At 39.1% G+C, this 19,877-nt stretch overlaps 1 protein-coding gene and 1 long non-coding RNA gene across 4 annotated transcripts; one reads left to right on the top strand and one right to left on the bottom strand.

The window, feature by feature from the left end:
- Positions 1-131: 131 nt before the first annotated feature.
- On the bottom strand, positions 132-11,011 carry DNAJC19 (DnaJ heat shock protein family (Hsp40) member C19). 3 transcript variants are annotated; one of them, XM_030862836.2, is made up of 6 exons: positions 10,860-11,011; positions 10,038-10,089; positions 9,889-9,962; positions 8,576-8,655; positions 7,794-7,864; positions 132-6,516 (listed from the first exon to the last, which is right to left on the bottom strand). In XM_030862836.2, exons 1-6 carry the CDS (start codon positions 10,959-10,961, stop codon positions 6,446-6,448), a joined length of 450 nt encoding a protein of 149 aa, XP_030718696.2. In that variant the 5' UTR covers positions 10,962-11,011; the 3' UTR covers positions 132-6,445. The 3 variants fall into 3 exon arrangements, with proteins under 3 accessions (XP_030718696.2, XP_030718705.1, XP_060154365.1); XM_030862845.2 differs by lacking the exon at positions 10,860-11,011 and adding an exon at positions 10,655-10,853; XM_060298382.1 differs by lacking the exon at positions 10,038-10,089 and having other exon boundaries at positions 10,860-10,983.
- A 29-nt stretch (positions 11,012-11,040) lies between these two features.
- LOC132597200 (uncharacterized) lies at positions 11,041-18,506 on the top strand. Its single transcript, XR_009563613.2, has 3 exons — positions 11,041-11,148; positions 15,858-16,114; positions 18,169-18,506. It is a non-coding gene; the product is annotated as an uncharacterized lncRNA (long non-coding RNA).
- Positions 18,507-19,877: the final 1,371 nt, after the last annotated feature.

Below are 19,877 nucleotides of genomic sequence, written 5' to 3'. Positions count from 1 at the left end.
TTCCTGATAGAGGTAGCCTTCCAAACTTAGTTTGAGAGGAGTGCATCTTTTTTGGCTACAAGTTACATGGAATGTTGCTATGGGAAAACTTGCCAGCCCCCCAGCCCCGCCCCCCCAAAGGTTTTGTGCAGCTTAAGTATTGTTTCAGCATACATATATGAAATCGTGTATGATATCTGAACTAAATCATGAATTAAGAACTGAGATTACATGGGGGTAAAAATGGTCTTTTCCTGAAGACTTGGGAAGCCTAGGATTCTTGGGTTTGGCATCACTCTTAAGCCTTCCACAGGCCTAAAACTTTCACAAAATGGTATGGGTTTCTGTTGACAGGTCAGTCACCACTGTTAAAATTATAATAGGGATACATTAAAGTATTAATTTTAAGTAACTATTTTAATGTGGAGGTAACAGCGTATCAAACCAGTGAGTTCATGAAAACTGAGACGTTGCTTAGGACAAGGCTGAGGGAGGTAGTAGCTTAAGTAAATATTCTTTAAAAAGCAAGTCCAGGTATATACAGACAAGCAAAATAACCAAAGAACAGGAAAACACTAAGCTGGTGTTTTACTATTTGTCCTGGATCTCCATTCATGTCAGCCGTTCTTCTGTGGCTGGGATCCATCACCTTTGGAAGTATTTTTGTAGCTACTGTTTGCTATGAGTCTAGTGTTTAACCTCAGAAGGGTCTCTGCAAAGTTGGTATGTTAACTGAATGTTGCTGGTAGATTGGGAAATAGTACCTACCATTTGTGTCCTCTGCAAACAGATCGACTCTTTTCAGGTTGAAACCAACTAGTTAATATTCTTATAGGCTGTGCCTACAATGAGCTTATGCCGTAAGCAGATGATTGGCGGTTACTGGAAATGAATAAAGGAAAATTACTTTTATATTTAGATTTTCTAAGGCTTCAAGGAACTTGAATTGGATCTATGGGTTTGGCAAAATTCCAAAAGGCAACAAGTAGGGTGTTCATTGTAAAGCCTCAGTCTCCCTATCTTTGCTATTTACAACTTGGATCCCCTGTACCCTTTATAAGGATATCTGATATGGTGAATTTGCAGGTCCCTTATTTTAAAATTTTAGTTTTTTACTAGGATGCTTGAATGGATAATATTCACTTATAACCCATGATTAACCTATGACAGCATTTGGGTTTTATTTCAGGGAACTGTTGCAATAAAGCAATAATTGCAATCTGCTATAGTAAAACTTTTGGCAAGTGGTGGTAATTTGAAACTGCACTCAACTGCTGGTTGAAAACGTCAGTTATGTTGAACCACAGGAAATTGCTGGGAGCTGACCAGTTTTGACCCACAGAAGAGACAACCTAATAATACGTTTTAAGGTATAATCATTTACTCCAGAAATCCAAGCAAGGGTCTAATCGTCCAGAAAAGCCCTAATTATTGGATGAGGGAGGTGTATATAATGAAAATACTAATTTTGTTTTTTAAAATGGTTTATCAGTGGGTCACTTTAGATTCAGATTCATCTGTATCTTCTATATTACTGTTTCAGGGTACTGAAGCACAGAATTGGGAGTTACTATCTTAGTTGTACAAACTTTTTCTATATTCCGTTTCATCCAACTAGAGAGGCCTAGACTAGGTGATCCCATAAAGGCCTTTCCAATATAATATAACTAGAGTGTAATCATATGTTAGACCCTGTGTGATACTTAACCATGTACTCTTAAGGAGTATGCTGAATTAAAATGGTGTTTGTTTTCTATTTATATCTGTCCCAGACATTTCCAGCTATATTGTATGCAATCTAAAGAAAAAAGAAGGGCAGAATTATTTTTCACTAACATTCTCAATTTCAAAGTCCCACTATTAAGTATACTAGTTAGCAGTTTCTCAAATTAGGGTGAAACCACAGGGATATTTTCTGAATGTTTCGTACCCTTTTTACTTGATGGATTGTCAAATGTAGCTACTCATTTTCTAGGTTAGAGACTATTTTCATTACAGAAATTTTCCCATAGTTTTTCTAGATGAACTAATCTATGCTTAATTGTTCCCTGGAGCTCATACCTCAACCTCTTTGAACTTCATTTTTCACCTTGCTGTTTTCAGGTTGTAAAGAAAAATACGTAAATACTTTACTTGAAATTCCATTAACTGAAACAGCACTAAGGTCACAGCAAGTGTTAACTTGTTCCAGATTATACCCTAACACTGGACTACGACCTTGTCATTGGGTCAGGAATAACAGGTTAACACTGGATAGCTCTTTCTATATCCTGTTGCTAAAGCAACAGTTGGCTCTAAGCAGATACACAACACTGAACAGCAGTGCCAGCAACAAAAAGCAGAGCTTAAGTCATTTAAGTTTCCTGGTACTCAGGGTTACTCTCAGTCCAGGGTTCTTTAACCAAAAACCTATTCTAGCATTCTAAGTAAGTGCTTTTTACTTTACCTCAGATTTATAGATTTCTTTCTACCATATTCTGGCCTTTTAAGTTTTAGAGCCAACTTCTAAATTTTCATTGTAATTAACGTTTGGGGGATCATTTATGCTGAACAAAATAATGACCCCATCACACACTTCTGAAATGCAAAACAACTTTTATAGGTTGTTAACAACAGAAAGGTGCCTTATAAATTCTCACTGAAACAGTAGAACTCATTATTTTAGCCTGAAGTGTTTAAACTTAAGCTTGGTTAACTCTTAAATGAAGCATTCTGCCTGGATTAATTTAAATTACTTCTGATACAAGGTTTTCTTTTAAGGTAGAAAATAAATTTTCAGTGTGCCGAATACTACATAGCTTTTTAGTGTGGCATGGTCCAACATGTTTAGGTTTTTATCCTGCGTTAAGATACTAGTTATCCAGTTTCTTCCACTTCTCATTTTACATCTAGCTGCCTTTTACCCTTCTTGCTTCTGTTTGTTGTGATTTAGAGCACAGGAAATTAAGGATAGCAGAGAAAACTATATAACCAAGCTTCTAGAATCAGAAAATGGGCTTGTGTTCCATTTTCATACATGTTCTCAATTATTTCTTGAATGGTTTGGGTCTGTATGACTTGTTAAATGCTTCTATAGATATTCCCATCATTTGTAAAACAGCTGAAGGCAAGAGAATTTGCTTAAAAATAAGGGTGGGAAAAGATTCGACTTCAGGACCACCCATTACAGCCTACTTTCATCACCAGCAAAGCAGGTTTATAAAGTTTATTAAGTAGCATAGGACTCATCTGTTGTCAACCTAGAGGCCCAGTGAAGGCAAAAGGAAAGAGGCTAAGTAAGGAAACTAAAGCTCTGGTATGCCAGTTCTAAACATTAAGGCTGTGAATAGGCATGTATTAAGGACTAATATATAGAGAACCAAATTATAAATGAAGCTAGTAAATTGGAGAAGATATTCAGGGCTTATAGTTTCAGTAGCTGTGCAACTTCAGAAAGCATTTGCTCTAGTTTTTCAATTTCCTATCCATAAAGTGGAGAAATCTTAACAATTTAAGTTGGCTGTTATTTTTTTTTCCCCCTCTTAACAGATGAGGAAGCAGAGCCCTAAGTGCATAGATACCTTGCTCAAAGTTGCCTGGCTATTATAGCAGAAGTTTCACTTGAAACCTGTACCTCCTATTCCTAGTCCTATATTCAACCATTATCTTCCTCCCTTTTAAAGAAGTCTATATCTGAAAGGACCCGTGGATAAAAAGGGCCCAAGGTAGAAGTGTAATGACAAGTACGAGACACACATTTCAGTACCACCAAGGAAAACATCCCTGGGTTATCAGATTTGTGAAAGGTACCACAGTGTGGAGGTTAACAGCGTAGAACTTAGGGTTTGAGAAAGATCAGTTTTCTCAGCCAGCATGTTGCTTTGGGCAAGTATCTTAACCTCACTGAACTTCAATTTCATTACTTGTAAAATGTACTTTAATAGTAACTACTACTGGGTAAGGGGGAAATGCTAAGCTCAACGCTAGCACATTGTAAACAGTCAATAAATGTTAATAATACACAAGCATTTTGTAAGAAAATACCATTAAAAGATGAAGGCTCTCTTACAGATCATCATACTTGCATCAATTACCATGATCTAGAGCCCTCATAAAAAAGATGACTTTTTTACCCAAGAAAAATGGTAGGTTTGCCTAACGGCTTTCAGTGAAATATGGATTCTTCTACTTGAAAAAGGTAAGCCTAGAGAAAATAAAACATTACTATGAAAGAAAAATGTGGTCTGCTGTGCTCCTTAGTATTATTGTAAAGTGGTATCTTAGAAACAGGTATGCTGTGTTTGCATTAAACACTCAAAAGTGTACCTTCAACATGAAGTTTTCCTTTTTAAAGTTAATGCTTGATTGCCTTTGGGCATATCTTCTATTCGTCTGAAAAATTTGCTTTTTAGTTGATAATATCTCTTTTCCTTAATTAAAGCTCTTGTTCATAAACATTTTTTTTTGACTAGTCCAAAGGACTGAAATAAAAGGCTAGTAAGCCAAAATACAATTGATCCTCATTATTAGCGGATTCCTTATTTTCAAGTTCATACCTCCAAAGTCAACAATCACGGCGATTTCCTGGTTGGTTGTGGACATGCAAAGTGTGAAAATGAGTCACCCGGTACCTACAAAGTTATGCTCTGCCTTGTTTCAGTTTTCCTACTGTAAATAAGCATCCTTTTCATGGTCCATTTAATGCCAAGTTTTTTGCATTTTTGTCCTTTTTATTGGTGATTTCACTGTTTAAGATGGCCCCCAAGTGTAGTGAAGTGCTGCTGCCTAAGGTTCCTAAATGCAAGAAGGCTGTGATGGATTGGCATGAGTTATGATGTTATTGGCTGTGAATTTAATGTTAATAAATCAACAATATATATTAAATAAGATGTCTTAAACAGAAACACTTGTAAACAAGGTTATATATTCACTGGTTAACAAAAATATTGTGACCAGAGGCTCGCAGGAAACCCCTATGAACAGTGGTTCAGGATTCACTAATTGAGTATTCTCAGTGTCTTTATACAACACAACTACTTTGAATAACATGGATCAGCCGTACCTTCATACCCCCTTGTCCCTGGAAATAGCCAAGTGCTTCGTCATACTCTAAATCATGGCAAATGAACTTGATCAGATTTTGAATGAGGAAATGGGATGGAAAATAAAAGCAGATACACCTCCATTTTGAAATGTCCCTAAACACATTCCAGTGCTAAATATGACCACCTCCATTATTTTGACCTTGAAAGTCTTTGTGTTCCCCATTAACAATTAACTTTAGGAAGATTTAAGAAAGTTTAGATTGTAGGTAGTAGTATTTATCATCTTAGAACTGAAAATTAAGTATTCTGGCTGACCACGAAATAGCTATCTTAACCTCACATGTTTTAGGTAGGTCCTCTGGTTATCCTTAGATATTTTTTGTTAGACCAATAGCTATTTACCCTGAAATGTCATTTAAATATATCAGTGTATGAATTATCGAGTCCTCCGTTATATTTTGATAACTGAGAGCTTTTCCGTTTCACTAATTGTGTTTTAACAGATGTGAAACTTGATTATGTAAAAAAATAACCAATTAAAGTAGTTTATAAATGGTCAGTCTCTTTAAGGGGTTAGCTAAATAAAATATACATACTTTCTTGATTAAAAACAGGACTTGTATTCTCAAATCTTTATCATACTGTTAACAGTTTTTACTGTATGAAATCGGAAACAATTCAGATTTATCACTGACAAAGTGATAAATACATACCTAGATCAATTTCTCAGGTTAAGTTGTGGCTAAATTCACTTTTTTTTTTTTTTTTTTTTTTTTGCGGTACTCGGGCCTCTCACTGTTCTGGCCTCTCCCGTTGCGAAGCACAGGCTCCGGATGCGCAGGCTCAGCGGCCATGGCTCACGGGCCCAGCCACTCCGCGGCATGTGGGATCTTCCTGGACCGGGGCACGGACCCGTGTTCCCTGCATCGGCAGATGGACTCTCGACCACTGCGCCACCAGGGAAGCCCTAAATTCACTTTTAAGTTCAAGGTTCTAAGTGGCTGGGGGAGTCCTCTGTACCTTGAACAGCCACCTGTCTTAATGAGATGAGCCCCTACTACAACAACCTGTGCTAATTCCATCATATTTATCACATTGTATTTTAATTATTTTCACATTGTATTTTAATTATCAGTTTATCAATCTCCCATCAGATTGGGGATTCCTTCAGAGAGAGACTATCTTGTTCACTTTGTCTTGACATAGGTACCAAATTACTTGACAAATGAGTAACACTTCAAATGGCATGCACTTATCCATAATCATGGAGTATTAACCTACAAATATTCTATAATCCGATTTTAAATCCTCAAATTTATACCAAGGCTTTCATTTAGCTTATGTTAATTTTTAAAATGTGTAGCTTTGAGGCATTTTATTATAAAAAGCTGGTACTCATATACATAAATGAATAGGAACTTAAAATTCATCATACATTTACTTCATTTTTTAGCTTGACCTTCTAGTAAATCTTTAGCTTCATTGATTTTGGCTGCTATATAAGGAGATCCTCCTACAGGAAGAAAAAAAAGGAATAGTTATAATATGGACTCTCCAATTTCTGCTTGGTGAAAAGCTATTCTCTTGCTTCAAGAATTCCTATGCTTATCTAAGAGGTGAAATGAGCAGAAATGAAATTTTGACTTTTTAAAATAACTATGACGCTGGAACTGGATGACCAAAAACATGGTTAATATATTTGACCAATGGGAGGGAGATTTCCACAAAAAATGGCACCTTCTGAAAAAGCTTAAACTGATAGAAATAAAATTTTAAAAAATTCTCATACTTATGTGACTTTGAAATAGTGTAAGTTACCTTTTCATGACGATCACAAGTCATAAACACCAATTTATTGTACTGTGTTATTTTAAAACCATGAAATTTTCAGAGGTGCTGAGCTTAGTTGGGAAGACCCCACTTTGCTTTATATCCTTTTCCTGTTACCAACAGTCCCTTCACGATGTCACCTACATCTCCTTTCCTACTGAACTGCAGCAGTGATTTGAGTGATTCTCAAAAAAGTGTGGCCCTCAGACCAGCAAGCACCAGCAATCAGTAAAAAGCTTAGTTAGGATGCAAATTTATGGGCTCCACCCTAGACCTACAGAATCAAGAGCCTTCCAGTTAGTATAAGCTAAGTTTTGTAAAAGGTTATGCAGTCAGATACCAAACAATTACAACCCTGTTTAAACTCAAAACACTCTTTCTTAAAGAGAGGCTTCTCCTGTAAAGTAAAAGGACTTAAACACTGGAATGTGGATTTTGTGGTCTACATTTTGGTATTCCATTTGATCTTTCAACTCAGCCTAGGCTGCTTAGAAGTGTATCAGAAACTAATACATCCTATAGGTTTCTAACTAGGTAACCACTAGTTAAAAGGTCTAAATGTATAGGAAAAAAGTTAAAAGTTTTATTAGTTTCATTAACTGAAATTCAACATTTTCCTTAGGTAAGAATGTAGACACCCCCCACCCCAAACAGTAGTAGTAGCAGTATTTGAGACTCACTACTGTAAGTCACATCACAACTGCAGATCTCAAAACACAGTTAATGCTTATCACTACTTCCAAATTATAGTAGTTACTAGATCTGCTCATTAGTCTATAAATTTTTCACTCAGAACTTACTCTTTTAAGATACCTAAACAAATGGATCCAGCCTGGGAGACAGTGCTCACAAACAGATCTAGGCATTTCCCTTATAATAGCCAAGAATTAGATACAGAATTATCCCACTAATAACAGTTACTCCAACAAAATGTGTTAACAATAGTTTAATGATACTTACCCTTGTCTGGGTGATTTAAAAGCATAATTCGTCGATGAGCATCTCTTATTTTTCCCTTATTGGCAGTAGGGCTAATTTAAAAAGGAAAAGGTATACTTCAGAGTAGATCTGGGTCACATTAAAAAACTATATAAAGGTCGATTAAAAATTGTGAAACTGAAAAAAAACTGAAACTGGAGTAAGTCAACACAACAGTATGAAAAGCTATTTGGGAACCTCTAACACACTAGGAAGATTAATATTCTGAATCACAGAACTAAACAGAGCTCCTTAGAAAAATAAGGCATTCTTAAAAATTTAGTTGAACTTTTAACCATTATAACAATCCTTTTATCGAAAAGTATGTTTAAGTATTTGGAAATGAAGGCAGAATTTCATCACAGAAAAATCTGTTACTCCGTTATAGAGAACAATATTGAGCACTGTGATTATCTGTTGAAAAATCTACCTTCAATGAGTTAAAAAGTACTCATGTGTCATTAGACCTTCTCATTGGACTTTTGTAGGGAATGTTTAGATCTTAAAAATGTAATAGATGGAACGTCCCTGGCAGTCCAGTGGTTAAAACTCCATGCTTCTACTGCAGGGGGTGTGGATTAGATCCCTGGTCAGGGACCTAATATCCCGCATGCCACACAGTGCAGCCAAAAAAATAATAAAAATTAAAAAAAAATGTACACAGTAGAATAACTCTCCTAATAAAAGAGAGAAGGTCTTTCTTACACTTGCTTATAGCTCTAAATTTGGAAGAAAAATACTAAAAATGTGAGAAATTATTTTACCTTACACCTAGTATTAATGCTGCTTCCCGTTTTGTCATTTTGGGTTCAAACCCACCTCTGTAATAGCCACCACTGAAGGCCTGAAAGTGGAAATACATTTGTAAGAAAAGATTATCAAAATAAACTGAAAGCTGCTAAAAAATGTCTATAAATGTTCATAGAACCAGCGGAAAAACTAAGACACTACAGAAAACGAAGTGCAATTCCTATGGTATTTTTTTTTTTTTTCCCTGTACGTGGGCCTCTCACTGCTGTGGCCTCTCCCGTTGTGGAGCACAGGCTCCGGACGCGCAGGCTCAGTGGCCATGGCTCACGGGCCCAGCCGCTCCGCGGCATGTGGGATCTTCCCGGACCAGGGCACGAACCCGCGTCCCCTGCATCGGCAGGCGGACTCTCAACCACTGCGCCACCAGGGAAGCCCCCTATGGTATTTTAACTATAAATAGCAACAAATATTTTATTGATCATTAAACATCCATTCCCCCCCCCAACCCCCGGACCATCTAAACTGTCTTGCAGATACAAGACAAAATAACAGTGCCTTAAAGCCAGTTCTTCTGGGAGTGAAGGGAAGAGTATTCCAAGCTAGCCATGTTCTAGATAAAAATTTGATCTCAGAATATGACTACATGTTTTAGAACAAGTGCTTTAGAGGATTCAGAGATCTTTTGAGACAAGTGGTTCAAGGACATTTTGAGGTTCAAGGCAACTACTAAAACAAGACTTTAAGATATATATTGAGAAAATCAGGCTATTAGATCCACTGACCTTGGTATGTCAGAAATTATACTGGTAAAACCTACCATTACTCTACTACTCTGTCACATTCAATCGTAACAATAAAAAGCAATACTCTACAGGTTGTCAAAATCATATTCATTCTGAATTTTGACCACAGAATGTATGATCACATTCAGTCATACTCTAGAGCCCAATTAACTGAAGTGTTACCCAAGTAATCTCTGTTAGGGAGTGCCAGAGCCACACAGTAAAAATGGATCACTTCAGACCCCTAGATCCCTCTGTGTTTGTGATGCAGAGCAAATGATGCTGAAGGTAATGGTGTATGAACACTAAAGTGATATTAACTTTCATGATACTAAAACTGTTAACACCTCTTCCCCAAATCTGTCACACGTAACATTTGATTCTTTAGGGTAGCACCATTACAAAGCTCAGCACTTCTAAACCTTCTTTGCGGGAAGCAAAAGAAGGGGTCCAAAGCAATCACTTAGAACTTCATGGATGTCTGGCTCTAGGCTTCATACACAGACAGTAAAGAATTAGCAAAAATGGTGAATAAGAAGCCTTACAGATTTTGGTAGACTTTGAAAAACTTGTTTTACTTGAGGCTCCATATGCTTCATGGCTTGCAAAGCGTAACGGCCTAAAAACAAAAGCAATAAAATAAAAAGTCCGCAACCTCCTCTACTTCAGTTCTACCCCCAAACCATAAACAAACCTGCAAATCCTGCAGCAGCAATGGTCAGTCCAACTGCTACCACTGTACTGGCCTGGTAAAGGGAAGCAGAGTAAATATTCATTTCTCCCATTCTCACCCTTCCCTATCATGCCCATTCTCCCATTCCAACTTATTACAAGTTTTATTTCAACGGGAGAAATAACTTTTAAGATGAAAATTTTCTGCCCAATGATCCTGCAAATTTTATATCCAATGCATTTAAAAGGTATGGGATTTTTCACTAAGGAAAAAAAAAGCAAGTCGATTTGCTTATTTACTTATACAACAGTGAAAAAGATAATTCCCCTCCCCTTGAAAACTTCTTTCACCTCCGGGCAAGTGAAGTCACATTAAAATTCAATCAAGAGCAACGGAAATAAAGTTTCTGCCAGAGAAGGGAGAACTGTTTACAGAGGATTCCTGTAAATTCTGATTCACCGTTAAACGTAGGCTTAACTAAGAGACTAGCTTCTCATAGCACCTTCGGCCAAATATGTTCAGGAATCGAGAAGAGGTGTGTCAGCAAGAGAAAAGGGGAAAGACAGAGCGATGTAGAGAAAGGGCTGCGAGGATGTGTTAGGGGACCAGCAGGTATAATCAAATGCGTTTCCACTAACCTCCGAGCCCCATGGACGGCAGGCACAAAGGCCCGAGAGGGGTGAGGCAACAGCTCTGTGTCCCAGAGGGTGACTCGCCGGGGCGCTACACCCCCAGCTCTGAGTCGCATTAGGGAGACATCTGCGGCTCCTCTCCTCCCAGACCTTGAGCAGAGATTAAGGCCTGGGCCTGAGATCGCCCAAGAGGCCGGAAGGCGGAACTCACCATGGTTCCCGCTCGGCTCCTCTGCTTCCACCGGGAGCGCGGTACATCCCACCCCACCAGCTCTACGCCTCTACCACAAAGCGACGCGGTCACCACCAGCATGTGCAAACCGCCCAGACACTGGCGCCCCAGGAAATACGGCAGTGGCGGCCGTAAACTAGGCCGGAAAACTGTCGTAAAAGGGGACAGCGGACGGGAATGAAAAGGTCGCTCAAGCCGTGGGCAGGTGGAGAACACGACTTCGGATTGGTTGGTGGGTGGGCGGATCACCTCCGTACTGGGCTCAAAGGTGGGGCTTCTTGTTTTATCCTTTGCGCCTGGGCCTAGAGTATTTGGAAATTCTTTCGGAGAACGGTATTGATATCGAAGGGCATGAGCAAATACTGTGTAGCTACACTCTGAACGTTTTTTTTTTTTTTTTTTTTGTCTGCATCTTAGCATCTCCATTTGGCATTTATTTTGTTTATAACTGCCAAGAGTAATGAATATTCTTAAACATGCCGTAACAAGTCCACCATGAAGCCAAATAAGTATGTAGCGGCACAGTATAGCAAAAAGATGTTCCAGAAAATCAAAGGAGCAAACCACATTGTTTCGGGGGTTCTGTAGCATTCATTTATTTAGAATAATTTGTTTAAATATGTGACTTGACAGGAACTTGTGTGAATGTTTGGGGTTTGGTTTTGTGGAATGGAATTACTACTTAAAGGACAGTTAATACTCTGATCATGGGATCTCAAAATCACCACAACTGAAAAATGCTATTTAAAATTTCTCCCCTTCTCAAAGTAAAAAGTAGGGTTTGGTTTTGCCTTTACAGAGTATCAGTTTCATATATCCCTACATAAAAGGAGAAGAGAAAAATAATGGAGACAAGTAATGGAAATTTTACAATGTGATGTTTGGATGATCAAAATAAATTTGGAGTTAATTCCCACTTCGAACTTACAAAGTATTAGGAGTCTGTTTACATTGCAATGATATTCTGCTTTGATGAGGTCGTTGGTTATTAGACAAATATGTGAATTTGTTGGCTTTCTTTTCCTCATGTAAAAAAAGATTCTGCGTTTGGATCTCCAAGATAGCCATGAGATTTTTGTAATGAAATTTATTGTCAACAAACGATCCAGCACTAAGACCCTAGTGTTAAGTGTACATCTTCCTCTTTTGCCCCCTTTTATCTAGTTTTTAGCCCAACAACTACAAAAGAAATAATCAAGTGGGACATAAGACCTTGGGACCAAAATGGCCAGAAAAAACTAGACTGCTACATTCAAAACTTCCCGTATGTATAGTTTTGATATATACAAACTATGATATGCAGCTTGCTTGAGGAACACAAACCTAGCCTCAGGAAACCAGTGGTGGACAACACAGGGAGACACTTGAAGTGGAGATGGCTCTGTTTTTGGAAGCAAATCAAGCTAAATGCACAACCTGTCTCTGTCACTTACTAGTTGTGTGAGTTTGGACAAACTTGTCCAAAAGGAATAACTATTCCTGACTCTGAGTTTTCTCATTTGTAAAAGAAGGGTAATGCTGGCTACCTTGCTAAATTTTTGTAAGGATAGAGATGTACATTGTGTGTTCTATACATAATTATCACTCAGTGTAGCTGTTATTATTATGAGGGAAGTCAGAGTGCATATTGGTGTGCAAAGGCCTTCCCAATTCTCATGACACTTCACTCATGGTGGCAAGCCTAGTAATCCCTTCCCTACCAACTAAGGGCATGGAAAGAACACTTAAAAGCAATTTTTAAAAATATCTATTAACTGGGACTTCCCTGGTGGCACAGTGGATAAGAATCCACCTGCCAATGCAGGGGACACGGGTTTGATCCCTGGTCCGGGAAGGTCCCACATGCCTCAGAGCAACTAAGCCCGTGCATCACAACTACTGAAGCCCGCACACCTAGAGCCTGTGCTCCACAAGAGAAACCACTGCAAGGAGAAGCCACTGCAAGAAAAAGCCCGTGCACCCCAACGAAGTGTAGCCCCCACTTGCCACAACTAAAAAAAGCCCGCGCGCAGCAACGAAGACCCAATGCAGCCAAAAATAAGTAAAAAAATTAAAATCTTAAAAAAAAATGTCTACTGACTGATGAATGGATAAGTAATCACTCCTTATTTCTTCTAGCTTATGGTGTCTGCTAGCATACCTTGACTTGTGACAGCATAACTTCAATAGTCAAGGAGGGCCAGTGTCTTGAAATCCCTTTCTACTCTGTTTTCACGTTGCCTTTCTCCTCTGTGTGTAGAATCTCCACTGCCTCCCTCTTAAAGGATACATATAATTGCATTTAGGGCCCACCCTTATAATCCAGGATAATATCCCCATTTCAAGATCCTTAACTTAATCATAGCTGCAAAGACTTTGTCATATAAGGTAATATTCATGGGTTCCAGGTTTTAGGACTCGGTATCTTTGGGGGCTATTATTTCATCTACCATAGAGAATAAGAGAAGGCAGAAGAGGAGACTAGCAGGGACAAGAGAATGAGAAAAGACTCAAGCACGTATGCTCAATTTCTCCTCCCACATTTGTCAACCAGGCAAATCACTTCTTGGGGAGGAATAAGTGAGAGATGAGAGGAAGTAGCTAGAAGTACTCTTGGATTGTGGCTTTCAAACATTTTCTGAACATAATTCTTAGTAAGAAATATTGGGTTGGCCAAAAGGTTCGTTCATTTTTTTCCTGTAAAATGGCTCTAGTAGTGCTTCGTTGTCTTTCTTTTTTAAAAAATTTTATTTATTTATATATTTATTTTTGGCTGCATTGGGTTTTGTTGCTGCGCTTGGGCTTTCACTAGTTGTGGCGAGTGGGGCTACTCCTCATTGTGGTGTGTGGGCTTCTCCTTGCCGTGGCTTCTCTTGTTGTGGAGCACGGGCTCTAGGTGCTCAGGCTTCAGTAGTTGTGGCATGCAGGCTTAGCAGTTGTGGCTCGCAGGCTCTAGAGCACAGGCTCAATAGTTGTAGTGCACAGGCTTAGTTGCTCCGTGGCATGTGGGATCTTCCTGGACCAGGGCTCGAACCTGTGTCCCCTGCTTTGGCAGACGGATTCTTAACCACTGCTCCACCAGGGAGGCCCTGCTTAGTTGTCTTTAGCTTCATTTGAAACAATTTTTTTTAGATTGTATTGTGACAGCTGTCATATCAGTATGCATTGTAAAAAAAAACTTATCAAAATTGGTGAATTTTTTTTTTTTTTTTTTTTTTGCGGTATGCGGGCCTCTCACTGTTGTGGCCTCTCCTGTTGCCGAGCACAGGCTCCGGACCCGCAGGCTCAGTGCCCATGGCCCATGGGCCCAGCCGCTCCGCGGCATGTGGGATCCTCCCGGACTGGGGCACGAACCCGTGTCCCCTGCATCGGCAGGCAGACTCTCAACCACTGCGCCACCAGGGAAGCCCAAAATCGGTGAATTTTTCTGTAGCCATTTCAATATTGAAGATGGAAGAATAAAGCAACACTTTTGGCATATTATGCTTTATTATTTCAAGAAAGGTAAAAACAACTGAAACACAAAGAAGGATTTGTGCAGTGTATGGAGAAGGTGCTATGACTGATCGAATGTGTCAAAAGTGGTTTGTGACATTTTGTGCTGGAGATTTCTCGCTGGACAATGCTCCACATTCGGGTAGACCAGCTGAAGTTGATAGCGATCAAATCGAAACATTAATTGAGAGCAATCAATGTTATACCATGGGGGAGATAGCCAACATACTCAAAATATCCAAATCAAGAGTTGAAAATCATTTACACCAGCTTGGTTATGTTCATTGCTTTGATGTTTGGGTTCCACATAAGTTAAGCCGGGGTGGAGGGGCGAGACCTTCTTGACTGTATTTCCACATGCGATTCTCTACTTAAACATAAAGAAAATGTTCCGTTTTTAAAACAAATTGTGATGGGTGATGAAAAGTGGATACTGTACAATAGTGTGGAACAGAAGAGATTGTGGGGCAAGTGAAATGAACCACCACCAACCACACCAAAGGCCAGTCTTCAACCAAAAAAGGTGATGTTGTGTATATGGTGGGATTGGAAGGGAGTCCTCTATTATGAGCTCCTTCTGGAAAACCAAATGATTAATTCCAACAAGTACTGCTCCAATTAGACCAACGGAAAGCAACACTCGATGAAAAGCGTCCAGAATTAGTCAACAGAAAATGCATAATCTTCCATCAGGATAACTCAAAACCACATGTTTCTTTGATGACCAGGCAAAAACTGTTACAGTTCGGCTGGGAAGTTCTGATGCATCCACCGTATTCGCCAGACATTGCACCTTCGGATTTCCATTTATTTTAGTCTTTACAAAATTCTCCTAATGGAAAAGATTTCAATTCCCTGAAAGACGGTAAAAGGCACCTGGAACATTCCTTTGCTCAAAAAGATAAAAAGTTTTGGGAAGATGAAATTATGAAGTTGCCTGAAAAATGGCAGAAGTAGTGGAACAAAAGGGTGAATACGTTGTTCAATAAAGTTCTTGGTGAAAATGAAAAATGTGTCTTTTATTTTTACTTAAAAACTGAAGGAACTTTTTGGCCAACCCAATATATTTTACCTTCTGACCCTAGGAAACAAATACACAGTTAAATGCGTGTGCGCACGTACACACGCACACACACACACACACACATGCATTGAATTTAATGTGAATTTAAAGGAAATTAATGTTTTTGAGACAATACTTGCACTTGCTTCATGAGATGCATGCTGGTCTTTTCTAATTCTTAAAAAAAATGGTGGGAAACCATTAAGTTCACAGCCCACTAATTGGTCATGATCTGAAGTTTGGAAAACATCACTCCATAAAAATCCACCTTTGGAAATATGATGCCAGGCATATAAAAGGTTTTTTTCCCCCTAAAAACTATGTGCCAGGCATTGTGCTAAATGCTTTATGTTGATTATTTCACTTCACTCCACGACAGTAATATTTATTTGTTTTGCAGATGAGGATATTTTGCCAAATACATTTGTTTTCCCCTCCAGATCCCTTCTCTACTGTTTTCCATTCTGCTCTGTGTCCCAGAGGAGCACAGGAGGCTAGGAGGATGACCTTAATGGACTGCATCAATGGGCCCCCTTGTCTTCTGGCTTGGGGTTCAGTTATGCCTGTGATCAGAAGATTGGAAGGCAGGAGGACAGTGAGTTCATGGTCTTCATTTCTCCATTTTCCTTTCTGATGGTTGCCAAAGGCTGGCTGAGTTTTTCCACTGAAGAATGCAGTTCCTGTTGTGTATCTTCAGGTAATTACTCCCACTCTTTTTTTTTTTCATGTATGTCTAAGGATAGTAATGACTCCATTGGCCTCCAAAGCCATGCTAGACACTGGACACTTGACCATCATTTGCTAATTTCCCTTAGTCCTGTCCACACCTTCATAAAGGGTCCTTAATTAAAATTTCTTCAGTTACTCTATTGGGGGATGCCATCTGTTTCCAACGTGGATGGTGACTGTTATAAGAGGCTACTGCAATCAAGTAGGAGATGATGGTAGCTGTGGAAGTGGAAAGAAGTGTCTGGACTCCTGCTTATATTTTGAAGGAAGAGCTGAGAGAATTTGTTGATGGATGAGATATAGTATGTGTGTGAGAGAGAAAGGATTCAAGAGTGACTCCCAAGCAGTAGGCTTGAGTAGCTGAAGTCTGGAGTTGCCACTTAATAGGACTGGAGAGACTTCAGAAAGAACAAGCTGGTGGTGGGAGCTTTTGTTGTGTTGAGTTTGAAATAGCAACTAGATGTCTAAGGAGTTTCAAATAGGCATTTGGATATTCAAGTCTGGTGTCAGGACAGAGGTCTGAGAGTCATCAGCCCATAGATAGTCTTCAAGGCCATGGAACAGATGAAATCATCCATTGTATGAGTGGAGAGAGAAGAAGAGGAATAAGGGCTGTGCTTTTGTACCGTTCATATTTGGAATTTGGGGAGATGATGAAAAGCCAGAAACTTAGATTGAAAAAGCGTTGCCAGAAACTAGGTGACTGTGGTGTCCTGGAAGCCAAATGAAGAAAATGTTCAATGGAGGAATTGTATAAAATACTGCTAATAGTAAAATAAAAGAACAACTGAGCATTGGCTACTAGAGATCTTTGGTGATACTTATGAGAAAAGTTTCTGCAACACAATTGGGACAAAAGTCTGATTGGAGTGGATTCATGAGAGGATGGGAAGAGAAAGAGTGGAGATATGGATTATAAGACATCTCTTTCAAGGAATTTTGCTGAAAAGGGAATTAGAGAAATAAGAAATTAGAGAAATCAGACAGAGAAGCAGTATAAGGAGAGTTTTTTTGCTTTTTTTTTAAGATGGAAGAAATAAAAGCATGTTTATCTGCTATAGGAATGAACTTACAGAGGGAAAAATTAGACAAAATTCATTGAATTATATAATTTAAGAATGAGAAGGAAATGTAGAGACCCTTTCACCCTCAATAGCTTTGTTTTATAAGTGAGGAAACTGAGCCTCAAAATGGTTGACTGGCTTTTCTAAAGCCCTGACAGAGTCTAGTAATTGCTCACCTTTATTGTCCACTTTCCAGATGTATATAATGTTTGGGTCATGAGAGGGTCATAGAATTGCCTTTCTCTATATTTCCTTACCACCCTTAAGGAATTTGCTCACATCTGGGTCAATGGAGTCTACGTTCCTGACTAGCAGCCACTTAGGCCATAGAATCTCTTGTAGGCATCTGCTCACACAATGCTATATGTAAAACTAAATGTCACTCAGTACATATTTAGTTCCCTTCCCTTCTCCTTCATTCCACCCCTTTTTATCTTCTTCTTTTCCTCCTTACCTTCAGTGATCCTACCATGACCTGACAATCTACCAATGGGAATTCATCCTATTTTTCCCTGTTTGGAAGTGAATATTCTTAGTAAATTATCATACTGAGCTATGATCAACAGACTGTTTCAATGAAGTGTTTTAAGAGATCCTTTTGCTATTATAGCTAATAAAAGGAATGCTCTAATTTTGGTGCAGAATGGAAGGAAGAAAGGAGATATTTAGAGCAAGTGGGATGGAGGACAGGCCTGGGTAGGAATATGAGGGCCTAGGGCAGTGGGGAAGTGGAGGGGATGCTGGAAAGTCAGAAGGGAAGCCTGAGGTTCAGCCACCCTGTCCTCCTGTCGGCCTTATCTGCATCCAAGTCAGGTGATCCCACCCTGCCTTGTGGCTATTGTAAAATAATTTATAACTATTTCTCCTGTGATTTTCTTTCCTTTTTCTTCAACTTGTTTTATTTTTTCCTTGCTGCGTCTGTTTTAGTCTGACTTCCTACTTTCCTTTCTAATTACAGGAACTGTTGTCCTTATAAAAGTCCAGAGCATGTGAGTGGAGGGCCAATCAGAGAATTGCAATGTGTCTGACCAGAGTGACAGCACCCAGAAGGCGTGTATTTCTGGATAAAGGCTCTGCTATCTTCTCAACCTGTGAGGGAGGAAAACAGGCATTCAGGATTTCAGCGGAAAGTTGGAAATTGGGGTGGACTAGATGTGTCTTTTCCCAAATGGAGATTTCCCAACCAACTGCCATTTCATTCCACATTGCACGTCTTTTTCCATTGCTTTCTCAGTCATTTCCCCCCTCCCCTAGCCCGAGTTCCACTTGTATGCAGCAGCTTTATGCATTGAATAAATCGATCCCTCCCTGCTGAGCTGTCAGCAAATGGAACTGACCAACAGAACAGTCTGTGTAAGTGTGTCTTGTGCCTGGGCTAGACAGACAAGTGCAATTATTTGATTGCTGGAGATTGCCACTAAATGAGGGTGAAATAGTGGGTCTGAGACTTGTTGGTGAATATTATTAATAATATAGTGTCATGAATTAATAACATAGTGTCATGTGAAACAAAGCTACACTAGAAAGTCTGTCTGAAATCCCATTTTAAATCACATTTTCAGGGAGCTAGCTGGTGGAGGAGATGGGAAATAATAAAGCAAGTTGTCTTTAAGCAGCTGGTTGGGAGTTTCAGTCTGACCTAGGCTGAAGTTAAGAGAATCTGCATTGCTGTCATGAGTTTTTTGGTGGCTGGAGTGAAGCATGGGATTCATCTCTGGCTAATTGTCATAAAAATTACACTACTATAGTGCTCCACTATGAAAAATCATCTTCATTCTCATCATTAGAATCCTTGAAGAGAGGCCACTGCAAAAACTGCATGAAATTCTTTCTGGCAACTGTGATGTCCTCAGTTACTGCATAGTCCATTTCCTTAGCCCACCTACCACAGACAACCCTTCCAGACTCCTCCACTTCTCCCTTCATAAAACTCCTAGTCATGCCAAATATGATCTGTCACCATTATTCTCAGATGTGTCCTGAAGTCCACTGCCCCTGGGCTTGAGTAAAAGTAATTCCCTTCATTCCAAGTGCCCTTCCCCAACCCCAGCTCTGTCCATCAGTTGAAGGTCTAGATCAAATGTGACTTCTATGAAGCCTTCTTTGTTCATTTGTCTGGAACAGGTGTCCACAAACTTTTTATGTAAAGTAACAGTAAAATTTTAGGCTTTGCCACATGCAGCCTCTACATTCTTCTTTGTTTTATCAAAATGTAAAGACTATCCTTAGCTCATGGTCCATTCAAAAACAGGCCACAATGAATCTGGCTCATGGACCACAGTTAGCCAATCCATGGTCTAAGGTGATCTCTTCTTTCTCTGAAGTCCTATACAATTTTGTTTTGTGTTATACGTGCCACTTATCACATCTAGCCTTGTATATAAATTATTGGTATACAAGTATTTTCTCTATTGGACTGAAGATCCTTGAGAGTAGAAATTAAATCTTGTATACTTTATTTAACCCCTACAACATCTATTATGGTATCTGAACACAGAAAGTGCTCAAAGGATATTTTTAAATGAATGCATAAATTACTTATAATATCTTCCAGCAAGAACATAATTTATTTCCCAACTCTTCCAAGCCCTTAATTTTCTGATAGGTAGGTCTTCCACCTTTATCCTGATCCTGGACCCCTTAATAAGGCTATGAGCACCATAAATG

The sequence above is a fragment of the Globicephala melas genome, chromosome 4 (genome assembly GCF_963455315.2).
Source record: "Globicephala melas chromosome 4, mGloMel1.2, whole genome shotgun sequence".
Classification (NCBI taxonomy): Eukaryota; Metazoa; Chordata; class Mammalia; order Artiodactyla; family Delphinidae; genus Globicephala; species Globicephala melas.
The sequence above is the reverse complement of the archived record's forward strand: the minus strand, read 5'-3'. Positions and strand labels throughout refer to the sequence as shown.